The sequence below is a fragment of the Hydra viridissima genome, unplaced genomic scaffold (genome assembly GCF_058129835.1).
Source record: "Hydra viridissima isolate aposymbiotic clone 2 unplaced genomic scaffold, HvirCarnegie_v1 scaffold_12, whole genome shotgun sequence".
NCBI classification, from domain to species: domain Eukaryota; kingdom Metazoa; phylum Cnidaria; class Hydrozoa; order Anthoathecata; family Hydridae; genus Hydra; species Hydra viridissima.
In genome coordinates this window covers 1528878-1544518 of record NW_028324311.1, presented here as the reverse complement: position 1 = coordinate 1544518, position 15641 = coordinate 1528878, and the positions used below count along the sequence as shown (strand labels likewise).

The window sequence follows — 15641 nt, the reverse complement described above, 5'->3', positions numbered from 1 at the left end:
CAACCTTTATGGATTGCCCAGTAAAGTTTTTTCATGAACTTTTCAAAAAATTTGATTCTTCGTAATAAATGGCAAGGCGATCATTTAATAAAAACAGAAAAATGGGAGGTGTATTGATTTTGTTAAAACGTTAATACACAAGGATAGGGGTCCGAAATCAGTGGCTTTTACTGTGTGCATACTTTTTCTATATTATTAGTGAAGGATTTTTTTTTAAGATACCTTCATTTCCTTTGGCACCCTTAGTACATCTGTCATCCGGGTCAAACTGTTCTTTTACCCCCCCTTCCCGGGGGCCCTGCTTAAAAGCATCGAAAAAATGAGGCTAATCAAGATAAAAATAAATCAATTTTGATTTTTACTTCATTGCTAATAACTCTAAACAAACTATAATTCATGAAAAATATTTAAAAAGTTCACTGGTTCAGAAGCGGATCCAGGATTTTTTGGTGTTTGAGTTAAAATCAGTATAACATTTTGAAAAATAATCTAACAAGACATACGTATAAACATACAAAAGTTTTTAGTTTAGAACGTTCCTGGAAGTAACCTAACTCAAATTCCAAAAAATCTTGAATTCGCTTTTTGATTGTTGCAAGATTTAAATAATTTTAATTATTTTCTTTTTACAAAAAGAGTTTTTCTTAGTCCCAGTTCACCTCGACTTGAAATGCCACCTTTATTTAAATGCTTTACCACATTAATCCCAAGCTGTTAAAAAAGAACGAGCACGCATTGATATCCACTTTTTTAAGATTTTTAACTCTAACAGTTGAGATAAATCTAAATTCTCAAGATTTCGAGTCAGTGATGACCAAGAAACATCTAACTGAGCATTTTTTTGGAAATTTTACATTAAAACATCTCTAAGATCCTGCCCTTTATATTTCACTAGTAAGTTCCTATTTAGTATAGATCTTGCGATGTTTTGAACATGGCAAATAAATAAATAAAATTCATCACTCACATGCATTAATGCTCCTCGATCTACTCGGTCAATCCACGATCTTGTGCTATTCAATAAAGCGTCATTAGAAATTTTGTTTGACAACTGCCAAGAATTTATAACAGAACAGATAATTAAATATGATGGTGGTTTGTTTCTTTTGTATTTTTTCAGCAAAAGAAAAACAATATATCCAGAAACATACATTACTACCTTTTCCTCTCTTAAAGATAATTTTAATTCTAACATTTTTTCATCAGTTACAAAGAGTTCTTTATTTCTCCATAATAAACATTTTTCGTTCATTTTGTTTAACACAAATACTATTAACATGTCAATATGGATCTCACTAACTTTAATATTTATTAACTTTAAAATATTATTCCCATTCAGGTGGAATAATATTTTAAAGTTAATAAATATTAAATTATTCCATGAATTTTCAAATTAGCTGACTATCTCATTTTATTAACCATTTGACATATATTATTACGAGAACAAGGAGTATTGATGCGTTTAAAATTGCAAACATATCAACAGATAGAAGTCTATTAAAATGTTCAACTGATTTTTCTATTTTGCTTTTGTGAAATAGCAGTTTAGAAGCAACCATGACAGAAATATTGCCAGGAGTAACAAAACCTTTTTCTGACTTGTTGAAAAATTCATCTTTAAAAGCTCGATTCCCAAAAGTGTACTGGGAATTTCTCTAAAAGCTTTATTTGCACATCATCATTGAGAATATCTAAATTTCAAAAGGAATTACAAGTTTATTTTTTCATAACCATATAAATACAAAACACACTTTGGGTATACTACCTTTAGAGATCGCTTGACCTTTTGTAAATGATTCAGGTGAATGGATTTCACCACATCTAAGGATGTGATTATCATAATATTTTTTGGTATTGTAATGTTTTTTACCTTTTTCACATCTCATTAATTCAGAACTAATTTTTTTCATGTCGAGCTCTTAGAACTCTGGAAGAAAAAAAATTTCTCGTCGAAGGATGAGATATCAAATTTTTCTTCATTAATAATTAATTCGGTTTCGAAACCTCGAGTAAAATACTTATTTCATCACTTTGATGTATATATATTATATATATACATATTGAGTTAGCGAGTTTAGTATTTACATAAATCAAAGTGCCGTCATACGACGACGTAATTCTTTTCCGACTTTCTATTGTATTAAGAACAAAAGATTTCACACATAGTTTTAGACATTTCAATAGCGCTGCACTTCTATCTCTAATACTTCCATGATTGAATGATGTTTTGAATAAAAAAAATCTTTTCCCTTTCTTCGAGTTCACGTTCGTTTGGCACGTTGCTTGTGAGATGATCGTACAAGTCTTTCAAGTTTCCGTTAACGTCCCACACTCTGTTTCCATAAACGACTTTCTTTAAAATCTTTTAGTCGAGGTTTTCGAAAATCTTTAAATCTTTCAGTTGAGGTTGTTCAATTTCAATACGATGACGCACCTCCATATCGAACGATGATAAATTCCATCCGACTTTTACGGGTGTTTGACACATGTCTTTGAAAAAAAAACGCACGTTTTCGTGTTCGTAGAGCATGTCGGGAAATAATAAAGGCAATTTTAACAAACGATATCGCAACATAAAATCTTCTTTACCGATGAAAGATTTTTCACTCGACGGTTCGTTTGATTCGTTACCTTTACCAGGCAAGTAACTTGATTTGTTGTTGTTTTCAACTCCGCTCAATGTTGATCTCGAAAGACTAACACTGTTGATGCTTCTTTGCGAACGTAGCAAACAAGACAGTTCCATGTGTCTCATTCTATTGGTAAAAGCATTGGTGCAATCGTGTTTTAAAAACTTACGAAACAAATGGGATTGTAATGGTTGATCATATGTGTAAGAAAAATCACAATTTCGTTTTGGTCAAAGTCTTTACGGTGTTTCATGTTGGGAATAAACAAACAGGCTCTCACTTTTAGCTTAATTCTAGTATTTTGTCTTTTTATATTGTCTTTGTTTTGACTATGATGCAGCAATGGTGGTGTGTTGTATTCCGTTGTTTCGTCAATGTAAGCGTTCAATTCTTCAAACCGCGATTCATCGTACGTTTGTACGATGAATCGCGGTTTGAAGAATTGAACGCCAACTCAAACTCATTTATTTTTTCTTGCAACACTTTGGTCAACCATTCTTGTTGTTGTTGTTCTTCTTCTTCTTGTTTAATCGCAGTCTTTTTCTACTTCGTCGTCGTTGAATCGAGATTTTAATCGTTAAGTAAAACGTTGGCGCGTTTAACTCGTTTTTCTCTTTTTAAAAGTTTCATCTCTTTCTTCTTCTCCTTCTGCTGCTGTTACAAAAGAATCTCTTCCGTTTCGTCGTCCGTCTTTATTCTGTCTGGCGTTATTGTTTCTGTTTCGGGGGGTTTGCATAAGTTTATCAAGGGGGGTTTTTCATTATGACAAGGTTTTAAATAAAAAAGCTGATTACGGTTTTTGACTTTGATGTATAGAAAAGGTTGAAAGGAGATGAGTTATTTAGCCAAGCTCATGCAAGCATAATCCAAATAACATTCACCTTTGCCGTCCACAGGAATGTATACTTCTTGTTGTAAAGGATTATCCAACGAGCTTCTTAAAAAAGCCACGCTTCTGTTTTTTCTTAAAAAAAGCCAAGTGCTTTCCTTCTTTTGTTTTGTTATCTAACAAACCAATGATGGGATATTTGAATCGACTTCCACCGGACGGAAACTCGTTTCGAAACATGGTATGAAGCGAAGAACACGCATTAAACACTATTACCAGTTTGTAATGTACTTGCAAGTTTTGCCACAGAGTTGTATGATTAGGAAGGCTGTGAAAAATAGTCATAGTGCCCAAACCGTGGTGTGAATTGCTCGAACACAGAGTCAGATATTGTTCACTCTTTAAACACAAAGGACTAATGTCGTAAAAAAGCACCGATTATCGAAGATCCTCGCTTAATCATGCAAAATTACAAAAAAAATCCCAACTTGGTGGTTGAGAAAACGTCATTGATGATGGCGAAGCATTACACTTATTTAAAGATGTAGGATTAGAAAGCGATCGATTCCAATGTGGACAATAGAAAAATGATTGAAATGCGGAACACAAAATGGTCAATTTTGTTGGGTAACACGATTATCATTTCGTATTATCTGAAAGACGGAACTGAACAACGACACAAACACTGCATGAGTTTGAGAGACGTTGCAACTGGAGTGGTTGGAGAAGTGAATTTTGGTATTATTTTTTGGGTTTAATTTAGTACGACGTGAGCACTTCTTTGATTCGTTGTCAGGTGCATCGCATGTACATGACCTGGCAAAACGGCGGTCTCCCTTCGACTTCGAACGTGAACAATTTTTTCAGTGTTCGACACTGAAAACGTTACGCTCATCAGCAACGTGGACAATTATTTCAATCCCGCAATCAAATTTGATCAGCTATTGGTGAATGACATGACGAACGATTTCTGCACGGTCGGCAAGCAACTCATGACCGGAAGCACCGCGTTTAGAAACACGCACAAATTCAAAAAAAACTTTAGCGGTCAAGTGACGGTGGGCCGCTTACTTTCCTGTTGAACAGATTCAAATTAGAACGGGTGTAAATGAAAAGTTTATATACTCTCCGCCGTTATTGAGAGCCACTTAAAAACGTTAGTTTTTGTTTATATAAAGAGAAAACGTTTAAAAAATGTCAGCAAAAGCAAAAGTAGTCTACATGGGCGCGATTAGCGCTGGAGTGTGAGAAGCGCTGGAGTGTGAGAAGGGGTAAAACTGTTGCTCGAAAAAAAGAATGAAAACTGAATAGAAACGTTACATCATTAAAATTGAATAAAAAATTTTAAAAAATTAAAGTACTGTGTGATTTTTTATTTTTGTCCTTTTACAGAGTCGGTGCCATCACTGTTCAAATGAATTGAAAGTTTTTTTTTGTTTGGGAAAAGCTTATATCGTAAATTTCGAACTCTTTCGTTGCTTCGTCTTTTGTTTTTAAAACAGGGGCTATTGTCAAGGAAGAAACAAAAAGTGTTCAAAGTAAAAACAGATGAGACAATAAAGAGATGTTATTGACAAGAAGCAAAAAAACAGAAAATGAAAACAAATGAATCAATATAGGATTATCTGTTTGCCGACAATCAACGTTTTAGAGTGAAAAACAAACATTGTCTGCATGCAAAAAATTGATTGGCGCCAGGTGATGAAGTGAATAAAACAGAGTCGAGAATTAACGAAAAATAAAAAAAAAAAGATTGAAGCTGAAAGAAAGATGACAAAAAAGACTTGATGATAAAACAAATGGGGAAAGGGAAAAGCGAATTAAAAAAGGAGAAATACGCTGGTAAAAAAACCAATTGTTTGTTTGAAAACTTATTTGAAATATATTTTCCCTTGAAAAAATTTAACAAGTGCTCTTCTTCTGCAGTTATTTTTTGTTGTCTAGAAATCTCGATCAAACGATTTTTTGAAGAGAGATCAAATATTCGTTTTCTGTTAATGTATTGACAGAATTGTTTAAACAATAAATGGGTTATATGTTCTTAAATCATTTTCGTTCAAGAACTTTGGGTTTTAAGACTTTCTTGCGTTCTTCACCAATCAAAATTACGAAACAGGTCTTTCGTGTTGTTTTTATTTAAGAAATTCATTTTGTTTTTTAAAATTTCTTTCACGTCGTAAACGAAAGCGTCGGAAAATTTGATATTTTCTACTTTGATTTGTTGATTTACTCTCAGCAAGTCTATCAAAACGCTTATTTTGATAATGGATTGCAAAATCTTTAAAACTGGTTTTTCACAAAATCGCGGAAGTTCTAAATGTACCGTTAGTCGCGAAGATTGCTTTTTAGAAAATTAGTAGATAGGATTTGCTTGATATCAGACAAATGAAACTTAAAGAACTATTATTTTAAAAAATTGGCAATTATAAAAGTTAAACCAAGAAATATTTATCCTTTAAGTAGATGAAAAATATCTGTTTTTCTATTTCTCCTCCTTTAAAAAAAAAAAACCCAGTTACGATGATGACAGTGATCAAGAAAACGACAAGTTTGATTTTCGAATTTTGGCTTCAAATCCACCATAATTCACGAAGAAGAAAAAAAATAAAGAAAAAAAAAGGAGAAATAAAGTCTTTCTGAGAAGAAAATACAAAACGCTCAAGTTTTGTAAACGAAAAATAAACTCAAGATATGCCGATAACAATAGGAAAAGAAAATTAAACCGCATCGGAAAAGAGATTACAAAATGAATACTGACGAGTCACTACAACAACAAAAATGGGAATGTGATTAACAATTTAACTACAATTATGGAGTTGATGTTTTATAAAAAAGAAAAATTTTTATTATTCATGGTATATGTTCCTTTTTAAACTTTTTAAAAAAATGTTTACAAAATGGATATTGACGAGTCGCTACAGCAACAACAAGGCAATTTGATAACAATAGGACAACAAGGATTTTTAATTCCGAAGTTGTTGTTATATATATAAAAAAAGATTTTTATTACTTATGGTATAAATATATGCCTTTTTGAATAAGTTAAAGTTATGATTTTGTCTTTTTGTAATAGTATTTTCCTTACTGGGCTCCATCGACAAGAGGTAAAACGGGTAATAAGCCAACGTTTTTTTTTTCTTTGTTTCTCTATTCATTGTCAATTTCTAAATGGATGTTTTGAAATATTTTATTCTTCCTTTTTCCAGTCCCTCAATAATTTTTCATGAAATTTCTGTCACCGCATCCACCGCAATAAGGAAGAAACATTTCTCCACCACTTCGTTAAGTGAACACTTTTCCGCTCATTTCTTTTTTGCAAATTTGTTTTCAAAACATCATAGGATTTAAATAGTTATTTTTCGTAATCCTCAAAAATGTCAAATAAACGGTCTTCATTGTTCAAACCCTTACAAAAAAACCCAGTGAACTTCCAGTGAAAAATTGTTCCAAAACCCAGCGAACTTCCAGTGATCTTTTCCAGCGAACTTCCAGTGATCTTGTTCCAAAACCCAGTGAACTCCCAGTGAACTTTTCTAGTGAACTTCCAGTGATCTTTCATAGCTAATTAGCTATGAAAGTTAACTTTCATGTTTTCATATATAAAAAATGGAAGTTTAGCGAATTCGCTGGAATTTTATTTTTTAGGGTATATTTTTTTTAAAACGTTCATAAACATTTTAAATATTTAAAACCGTTAAGCGCGAAATAAGACAAATTAAGCATAGGAAAAAAAAAAGCTTAATATAACATTTATTTAAAAATATCAATATTTAGAATAAAAATACAATGTATAAATAATAAACTACCTTAAGTATGAATACAAATTTTCATAAATTTTTAACAAGAAAATATAAAGTAAGTTCACTGATATAAAGTAAATGTTTTTTTTTATTGACCTTATGGCTATATTTATGGCTCAGATTTTGTAAATCTGAGCCATAAGTACAGGAACTCCAAGAGTATTAACAACAAGTCTAATTGTTGTTTGCCCATTTTCTTCAAGATCTGCTAAATGTATCCAATTGTTATCGCAAGTATTTTTAAGCTGTTTGTTTATGTTTAAAATATGAAAAAAATTGCATTTCTTATGAAGATAGGATGATGTAAAATATTTCAAACATTTTGAACACTGCTTATTAAGACTTAAAGCAACTTCACAAACATCACAAAAAAAAACTTTTTCATATAACTCTTTTTCCTTCTTAAAAAACTTCAAAAACAAATATTTAGATGTAGGCAAAACACTGTGTGACAATAAAATAGTTAAGAGAGTTAACAACGCCTCTAAGGCTTCGTAGGACAAATTAAAGCGCAAAACAAAAGTCATTATGCATAAACATGCATTAGAGACATTTATCTTTGAGCCAGGATACAGAGGTGGACTCTCTGAACTTTCATTTTCATCAAACTCATTATTGGTTGTTTCATTTTTTGGTTCATCTAAGTCAGATAAATGATCCATAAATTCATCGTCAATAGAATGATTGTCATCAGAGGTAATCTCATTCTGTTGCTGAGCACAGTTAACTTTTGACATCCTCCAACGTGTTGTTCTTGGAATATTTACTTCCCCTGATTGCCATTTCTTGTAGCAACCAATTCTAGTCATCTAAAATAAAAGAGGCAAGCAGGTAAAATTAAACTTAAGTTAAACAAGATTGACATCAGAAAGAGAACAAGAGAAACTATTGTGCTTAACCTAATTGTGCTTAAATAACAATGATGCTTATTTTACAGCTAGTTCTTTAGTATATACAATACAAACTATACTTTTATTTGATGAAAAATTTTTTTATCAAGTGTATGATGTATATATAAATATCAAATGCATATATATGTTAAATGAAGGTGTTTAAGCGGTATAAAATTTTATAATTTTATTTAAATTTTATAATTATTCAGAAAATTTAATATTCTTTTGAAAATTATAAAACTTACAAAATATCTATTTTGATGAGTCTTAATTGATGAAATTTTCTGATGTCTTGATTGATGAAACAGTGTAAAATGAAATAAGTTTGATAAATGATTTTTACTAATTTATTATTGCTATGTTCTTTTAAGAACATTGAGCCCTCTATTTTAAGAATACATTTAAATTTATTCGGATATATACATGTATATATATATGTATGAAAATGTATATATATATATATATATATATATATATATATATATATATATATATATATATATATATATATATTTGACGTATTTTTTAAAAACTTTTTTTTTGTAATTATAAGGACCCCTTAAAATATTTCTTATTCCAAAAAAATTTTAAACCTAGTGTTTTTGTATTAGATAGAACACATTTAGGGGGTGGGAACAAATTATTTTCAAAAATGCTGTTTTTGGGAGACCCTAATATATATATATATATATATATATATATATATATATATATATATATATATATATATATATATATATATATATATATATATATAATCAATCATTATCTATTATGTTCAATAATCTACAATAAAGAAATTTATAATAATAAATTTTTGTGAAATTATAAAGTTGAATATGTATTCGCTTTAATAAAAATGAACATACTGAACAACATACCTGTGGTTTTGGAAATTGAGTAGAACTTAAAATAATAGAAACTGAAACTGTAGATGTAAAAAAACAACGTTTACTTTATTACAGAAATTGGAAAAAAATTTTCAAGATGTTATATCTGTCAAATTTCAAAAAAGTTATGTTAGCAAAAGTTATATCAATATTGTGTTATGAAACCCGCGGCGTTTTCGATTATTAAAAATAAGCGCTAAATTTCCACAAAGGTTTTAGATCACTGGAAATAAAATGACGTTTTTCGTTAAACTTCCAGTGATTTTCCAGCGAAGTCGTAAAATTTACGGAAAACCCAGCGAACTCGGTGAATTTCCAGTGATCTTTTACATTTCCAGTGAACTTTCACTGGAAGTTCGCTGGGTTTTTTTGTAAGGGAAGTGATGAGATACAAATCTTTTCTGCGAATAGCGAATGAAATTAAAAGTATTCTAAGTCACATTTGAATATTCCGTTAGAAACGACGCTGCTTTAACTCCATTTTGAAACTTTTTAATGATAGTTTTAAAATCATTTATTAAAACTATTTACCTGGTTTTTACAAGCCTTGAGAAATACAAAGAACCAAAAAAAGACTTAAATTAAAACATTTACTGAAAAGCCACTAAATTTAATCACTACAATATGGAAAGAAATATAAAGCAACAAATAATGAGTTGTGTTCATCAAATAGTTTTACGAAAACTTAATTTACTGGGTAGTTAATTGCAACTTGATCCCAAAAGTGAAAAAAAGAATGCTCTTTAAACCTCTACATCCACATAAATTCGCTGAAATAGTCAGGAGTCATGTCTCCATGTGCTCCAAACATTGCTTTAAACTTTGCTTTGCTGCGGCACCACATTGCTTCAACTCGATTAGTTGTCACGCTTGTTGCCATATCTACAAAGTGAAGCGAGTGATTCACCGTACCATGCTAAAAGCCTTGTGCTCCAAGAGTGTTATAAGCACCCCACTTATCACTCCAACTTACCGTGCTTGCCCTTATCCATTGATACATATTTGGCAAAAGAGTTGCTGCATCACGTTGAGCTACAGGATTAAAAAACTTTCCTTTGTTGTTGGCTCGTAACCACCAAATATCCATTGTGCTTCCACAATTCTGGCACGATTGTATTTGCGGCGAGCAAAAAGAGATTTGTCAATCTCTATAACACAGCTAGGGCCGCCTAATTGTACAGGATTATTCAAAAAGTAATCTATTACAACATTTCTGCAAAACTGGTTCCAATCGCTAATAGGTTTCAATATCCAATTCTTTTTGAATGTCTTCTTGTGACAGTCCCCGACTTTTTCAAGCGCTAAGAGTCCATATGTACGTTATTCCAATGATCTTCCGCAACTCCAGTTTTGATTATTCAAAAAAGCTGCCTTTAAAAATGTTTATCTTTTTACAATTTTTGACAGTACATCTCTAGATTATTCCATCTACATTGCGTGTGTCCGGTGGTTCGCCGCACTGCAGGTTGCAAACGGGACAAATCATTACAGTAGCAAGCAAACCGAATTCTCTCAGCCACATTTTGCATTCATCGCGATTATTCATAAACTTCGCACCAATTTGAGTTAATGAGATTTTATCAAATTCATCTATGGTTGGTTTTCTTGCCATTTTCAAAATTTATTTCTCTTTACAAAAAACTGTGACGCGAAATTGTTAAGACACTTATTATAAGACATCAAAGCCGTTTGAAAAAATTCCAAACAGTTTTATACCTGTCACTTATTGTTTACTGTTTTTTAGAATGTGGGGCAAAAAAACACAGACAAACATCGGAGATGGAATGTAAAAACTACCAATAAACTCTTTCAGTTTTGTTAATAACACTTTATTTTTTCTTCGTTAAAAGACGCGTCAAACTACGAAAAAAAGCTATTTATTTTAAAATCTCCGACCTCCTATAAGTATTGCCACAACGATCACAACTGGTAACAAGTTCTTTCGTCTCAGCGGCAAAGCGCTTTCGAAAACGAAGAATTGGTAAACCAGAAGTAAAAAAAACTCGTTCCAGGTGTTATCTTTCAGAAAGTCGTCAAAGTTTGTCACAGCCTTTTTGTAGCTTTTCTTTTCCAACAAATAACAATGATACTTTTAAATGAAAAGCTCCATTTCGTTTTGAACGTCGAATTTGTCATATATGCTCATCAAGTGTCGCTCCTTATTGTTCAACAGGGTTTTCGACTGCGGCAAAAAGTGTTTACTGTTTTCAACAACAATAGAAGTTGTTTTTCCGAACCAGGTTTTCATTTATGCAGTGGATCAACGAACATCCGTTGAACGCAACGACCAATTTATTATGCCTTTCCAAATTTTGTTGTTGCCATATGTAAGGAATGCTGTGAAAAACGGCTGGTCCCCAATCCGCGATGTGATACGCTTGCGCACAGGATCAGATATTTCTCGTTTTTCAGGCACAGAGGACTGATATCGTCATATAGAACCAGATTTAGATTTTTCTTTATATATTGTTTCAAACGCCGAAAGCCTCCGAGCTTAGCAAAGAAATGAGCAATACTTTTTTTTTCTCCAAAAATTCCACACTGTCTACTATCATCAAATAAACCACACGCACGCGATTATAATTGGAATTCGTGATGGTTCGCCAAACGTAAAGCTGCAGCGGTAAAGTCATCCTTCAAATAACACTCAGCATCCTTCAAATAACAAAAAAACGTTTTCAAAAACAAAACCGAAAATGAGAAACGTCCGAGACAGCAACCATTAATAGCAGAAAAACACAAAAAAATAAACCATTCAAAATCGACTAATTGTTCAAAATTATCAAAAAAAGCATATCAAAATATTAAAGAATTTTTTCAAAAAATTAACAAAAGACACAAAATGTTTCGGACCGCGCATTTTTGAAAAGGGTGAAAAATAAAACAAAGTGGACGGCATTCAAGTAAACAAAAACATGTATTTCGCAGAACAGATAAAAATAGACCAACCAACTTGCGGATATAAAAACCAAAAAAATTTAACTGATCAATTTCAATAAAGCCGATGCAAACAATCTTAAACTAGTAACCAGTCAAAAAAATCATTGTGGGAATAAAAGTGCACATTTCTCACATTCCTGCGGGGAGAGAAAAGATGGCGTTTGAAAGCGAAAAAAGGCGGGATGACGAAAGAAAAATGAATGGTTTTATTGGTTTATTAAAGAAACAATAATGAAAATAAGAACATTTAAAAATTAGAAAAAGAAGCAGTCAAAAATAATAAAAACATCTCCGCAAAAAAAGGAAAATATTTTTGACGATATTGAAATTTTCGAGGGAAACGGACCAAACAGAGGCAAAAAGAGAAAGCAACCAACCAAAGCAAGCAAATCGAACAAAAGTAGAAGTCAAGGAGATTAAGGTGAAATTGCTAACAAAGCAATCGAAATTTCGTCCAAGAAATATTCAAAAAAATGGAGCTGTTTCAAACAAATCATCGATATCGTCAAACAAAGCATTAAGTTTATAGTGCTTGTAGTTGTATTTTTTGTCGTGTTGTTCGAAAGAGAAAAAGCTCAGCAACTGCAGTTCGCGATCAATTGGATCATGACAGTTTCACCATCGATTAAAAACTTTACATTTTTTAATACCAAAACGACAAAAAGAACATTTCCCACGAGAAGGACGACGACTAATTTTCAATGAAGCTTGTAAAATAAATGTTGATTTGAAATATCAAATGATAAAAAACAAATGATTTTTGTACAGCTGAAATAACAATAAAGTGTATTTAAGAAAGAGAGCGAAAAAATAAGTTTCTTCTTTTTTTTTAGTCATTTTCGAAAATCACGAAAGCAGACTTTGATGCTTGATAAGGCAAGGTTTGTTTTTAAATCGTGTGATTACTTAAAGGAGCGGTTGCAAAGATGAAAAAGTTTTCGTTAGTTTAAGCTTGTGTGATGGTTGTTCGCGAAGCATAGGGATGCACTTTTGATAAATTGCTGTATATATAAAGAATAAAATGTACCTACATATATATAAAGAATATCTTACAAAGAAGTTAATTTTTAGAATAAAATAAAAATTAAGAAAAAAGTGTTTAAAAACGAAGACGTGTTGAACATGTTTGTGTACGAGAACAAAAACGATTTGTTGGACGGCAAGTTTGTTAACGAAGCAAGAATCGATGGTGTGAGTGTAAAGTTCACCACCATCGAAAAAAAAAAAGCGAAAAAATATGAAAACCTTTAATGAGAACGCTTTTTTTCGAATCGGATTGCTTGTCGTGTTTTAACAAGACGCATTACGTCGAGTACTTCTTGAAAGTGGCTTATTGTTTGGGAACAGAATGCGACGTGGACGATGAATACTGTAAAATAAGAAGTCAAACATACTAGACCCCCTCGTAAATATTTTAAATTGTGAAGCGTCGATGAAAAACCAGCTAAGAATCGTAATCAACAAAATAGCTCACGCGAGTAGAATGAAAAAAAGCGGCTGGAGTGTACGATGCTTTCAATATTTCTATGCCGTGTCGTGCGTTTTTTCAAAAAAAGATGAGCGAAAAAGAATTTAAAGAGAAAAGGACAGCGAAAGAAAATGAAAAAAAAAAAAAAAACAGAGAAAGCATGACAGAAAAAAAAAGAGAGTAAACGAAAAAAAATACAAAGAGAGAAGCTATTACAGAATAAGAAAAAAATGTCAATGATATACAATAAAGTACACATTTGTCAACACGCAACGGTAACACTTTTTCTTATGATATTTCGCTGAATCTCGTTAATCACCGAATGGCTTAGTCTCAAAGTAAAGGAATTGCTTTCGTAGCTCATGCTCCAATTGTCGTGGGGCAAAATCAATATTTCGAACACGCTCGTCGTTTTTTTGCTTTTGTTCCTTTCTTCTTTCGGCCATTACAAGATCAATACATTGTCCATAATCGTCCCGTTGTATTTTCTTTGCACAAGTGGCTGACGATAAATGTTGCTGCAATAGGGGAGATGGGGGCGCATTGATCGCCATAGCAGTGTTTTGAAAATTGCGCAGAACCTGAAAGAGATGTAAAAACTAATTAACTACGAAACACATGTAGAACTATCTGGCTTTTGGAATATATAAATATTTTGATTTAAAAAAATGATAAACATGAATAATTTTAACTTTTAAACAACCCTCTCAAAAGATCAATGTACCCCAAACTATGGGGAACTATGATCTCCGACTCTGGGCACATTGATCTTATATGCGTAATATTATCTAAACGTTTAACACTTCTATAACTAAATCTTGTAAATAATTTAGTCAAAGGGTAATATTGTATAACATATAATACATCTAAATTTTTTAATTATTTTTTAAATATAGCAGTTAAACCCACTAGTCTAATTTTTAATTAAAAAATGTATAAATCACAGCAGCTATAAGCTACCCGCTTTATATACGTTTAAAACTTTACAACAACTTGAAATTTATAAGAACTGAAATATAAAGACTGAAATAAGAATACAACTTTTAAGTTTACAAAACTTGTTAAAAGTACAATATTTTAATTAAGAATATTTCATCATTTGTGAAAGTTAAGTTGTGAAGCAGCATTTGGTTTACATTGTTTTTTATTCCTAAGCAAGTAATTCTTAGTTTCTTTCTTATCTTTTGTGGAGACTTTTTGTTGATTTTTGGTTTGCTTCAAAATTTTTTTTTCTTTTGACAAACGAATTTCATTTCTGACAGGAGCATCAGTCAAGATACTTGTTTTTAACTGCCTACTTTTAACTTTTTTTTTTCTGGCAGATGCTTTTGGGTAAGGTTTTAAAACCTCAGGTGAGATTATAGAAGCAACACTTGTTGACACTTTGTTTAAAATACTTGTTTCAATATTTACTATAGTTATTTCAGACTCTATGTGATTAACATGTGCTGGTATCATTTCAGATTCCATGTTGTTGACAGGAGTGATAGTAACTGTATCTGGAGCAGCTCTATCTGTAACTGATGATGGTAAATATTCGTCATCTTTGAAAATTTCAGAATTGAATGGCTCAATGCCAGCTACTCTAAATCCTGTCTGTATATTAGATGGTGAGAAAGCTTTTGTATACGGTTCTCGAACTATTGAAACAATATCATAAATGGTCATTGGTCTTGGGTTTGAAACCATCCAATTATCACATGCAGAATTGTAAAACCTTTTCAATGGTCCAAAAACAGTTCTATCTAATGGCTGCAATTTATGGCTGCAATGGGGAGGAAAACTTATCATTGCAATTCCGTGTTGAATTGCAAGCTCCAAGCCTTTAATAGAAATATGACTTTCTTGACTGTCGAGAAGTAACAAAACTGGAGATTCCTGAGAACAGTTTGAATATTTAACAAAATGTTTAATCCATTCTATGAAAATTTCTGAGTTCATCCAACCAGAAGGATTTGCAAATCCCACACATCCAGGAGGTCCTTCCTTAATCATGTAATCATGAAACTTTACCCTAGGAAAAATAAATAATGGAGGAATGGAATTTCCAATAGCATTAGAGGCACAACATGCAGTTACCAATGTTCCTCGTTCTGCAGATGTGATTCTTCCAACTTGTTTGCTTCCTCTACCAGCTAAAACCTTTACCGGCTTTTGAACGGTTGTTAAACCAGTTTCATCAACATTATAT

The 15641-nt window shown here is 31.8% G+C and overlaps 1 protein-coding gene and 1 pseudogene across 1 annotated transcript; both read right to left on the bottom strand.

Annotated features, from left to right (window-relative positions):
* Window positions 1–615: 615 nt before the first annotated feature.
* LOC149880675 (uncharacterized) lies at window positions 616–2176 on the bottom strand (annotated as a pseudogene).
* Window positions 2177–7375: 5199 nt separating this feature from the next.
* On the bottom strand, window positions 7376–9197 carry LOC149880674 (uncharacterized). Its single transcript, XM_090067860.1, has 2 exons — window positions 9034–9197; window positions 7376–8068 (listed from the first exon to the last, which is right to left on the bottom strand). The coding sequence occupies exon 2, from the start codon at window positions 8066–8068 to the stop codon at window positions 7376–7378; it is 693 nt and encodes a 230-aa protein (XP_089923986.1). The 5' UTR covers window positions 9034–9197.
* Window positions 9198–15641: the final 6444 nt, after the last annotated feature.

Bases quoted from the DNA above. Each gene is read 5' to 3' on its own strand.
- LOC149880674 (XM_090067860.1), bottom strand. From the start codon at position 8,068: ATGACTAGAATTGGTTGCTACAAGAAATGGCAATCAGGGGAAGTAAAT.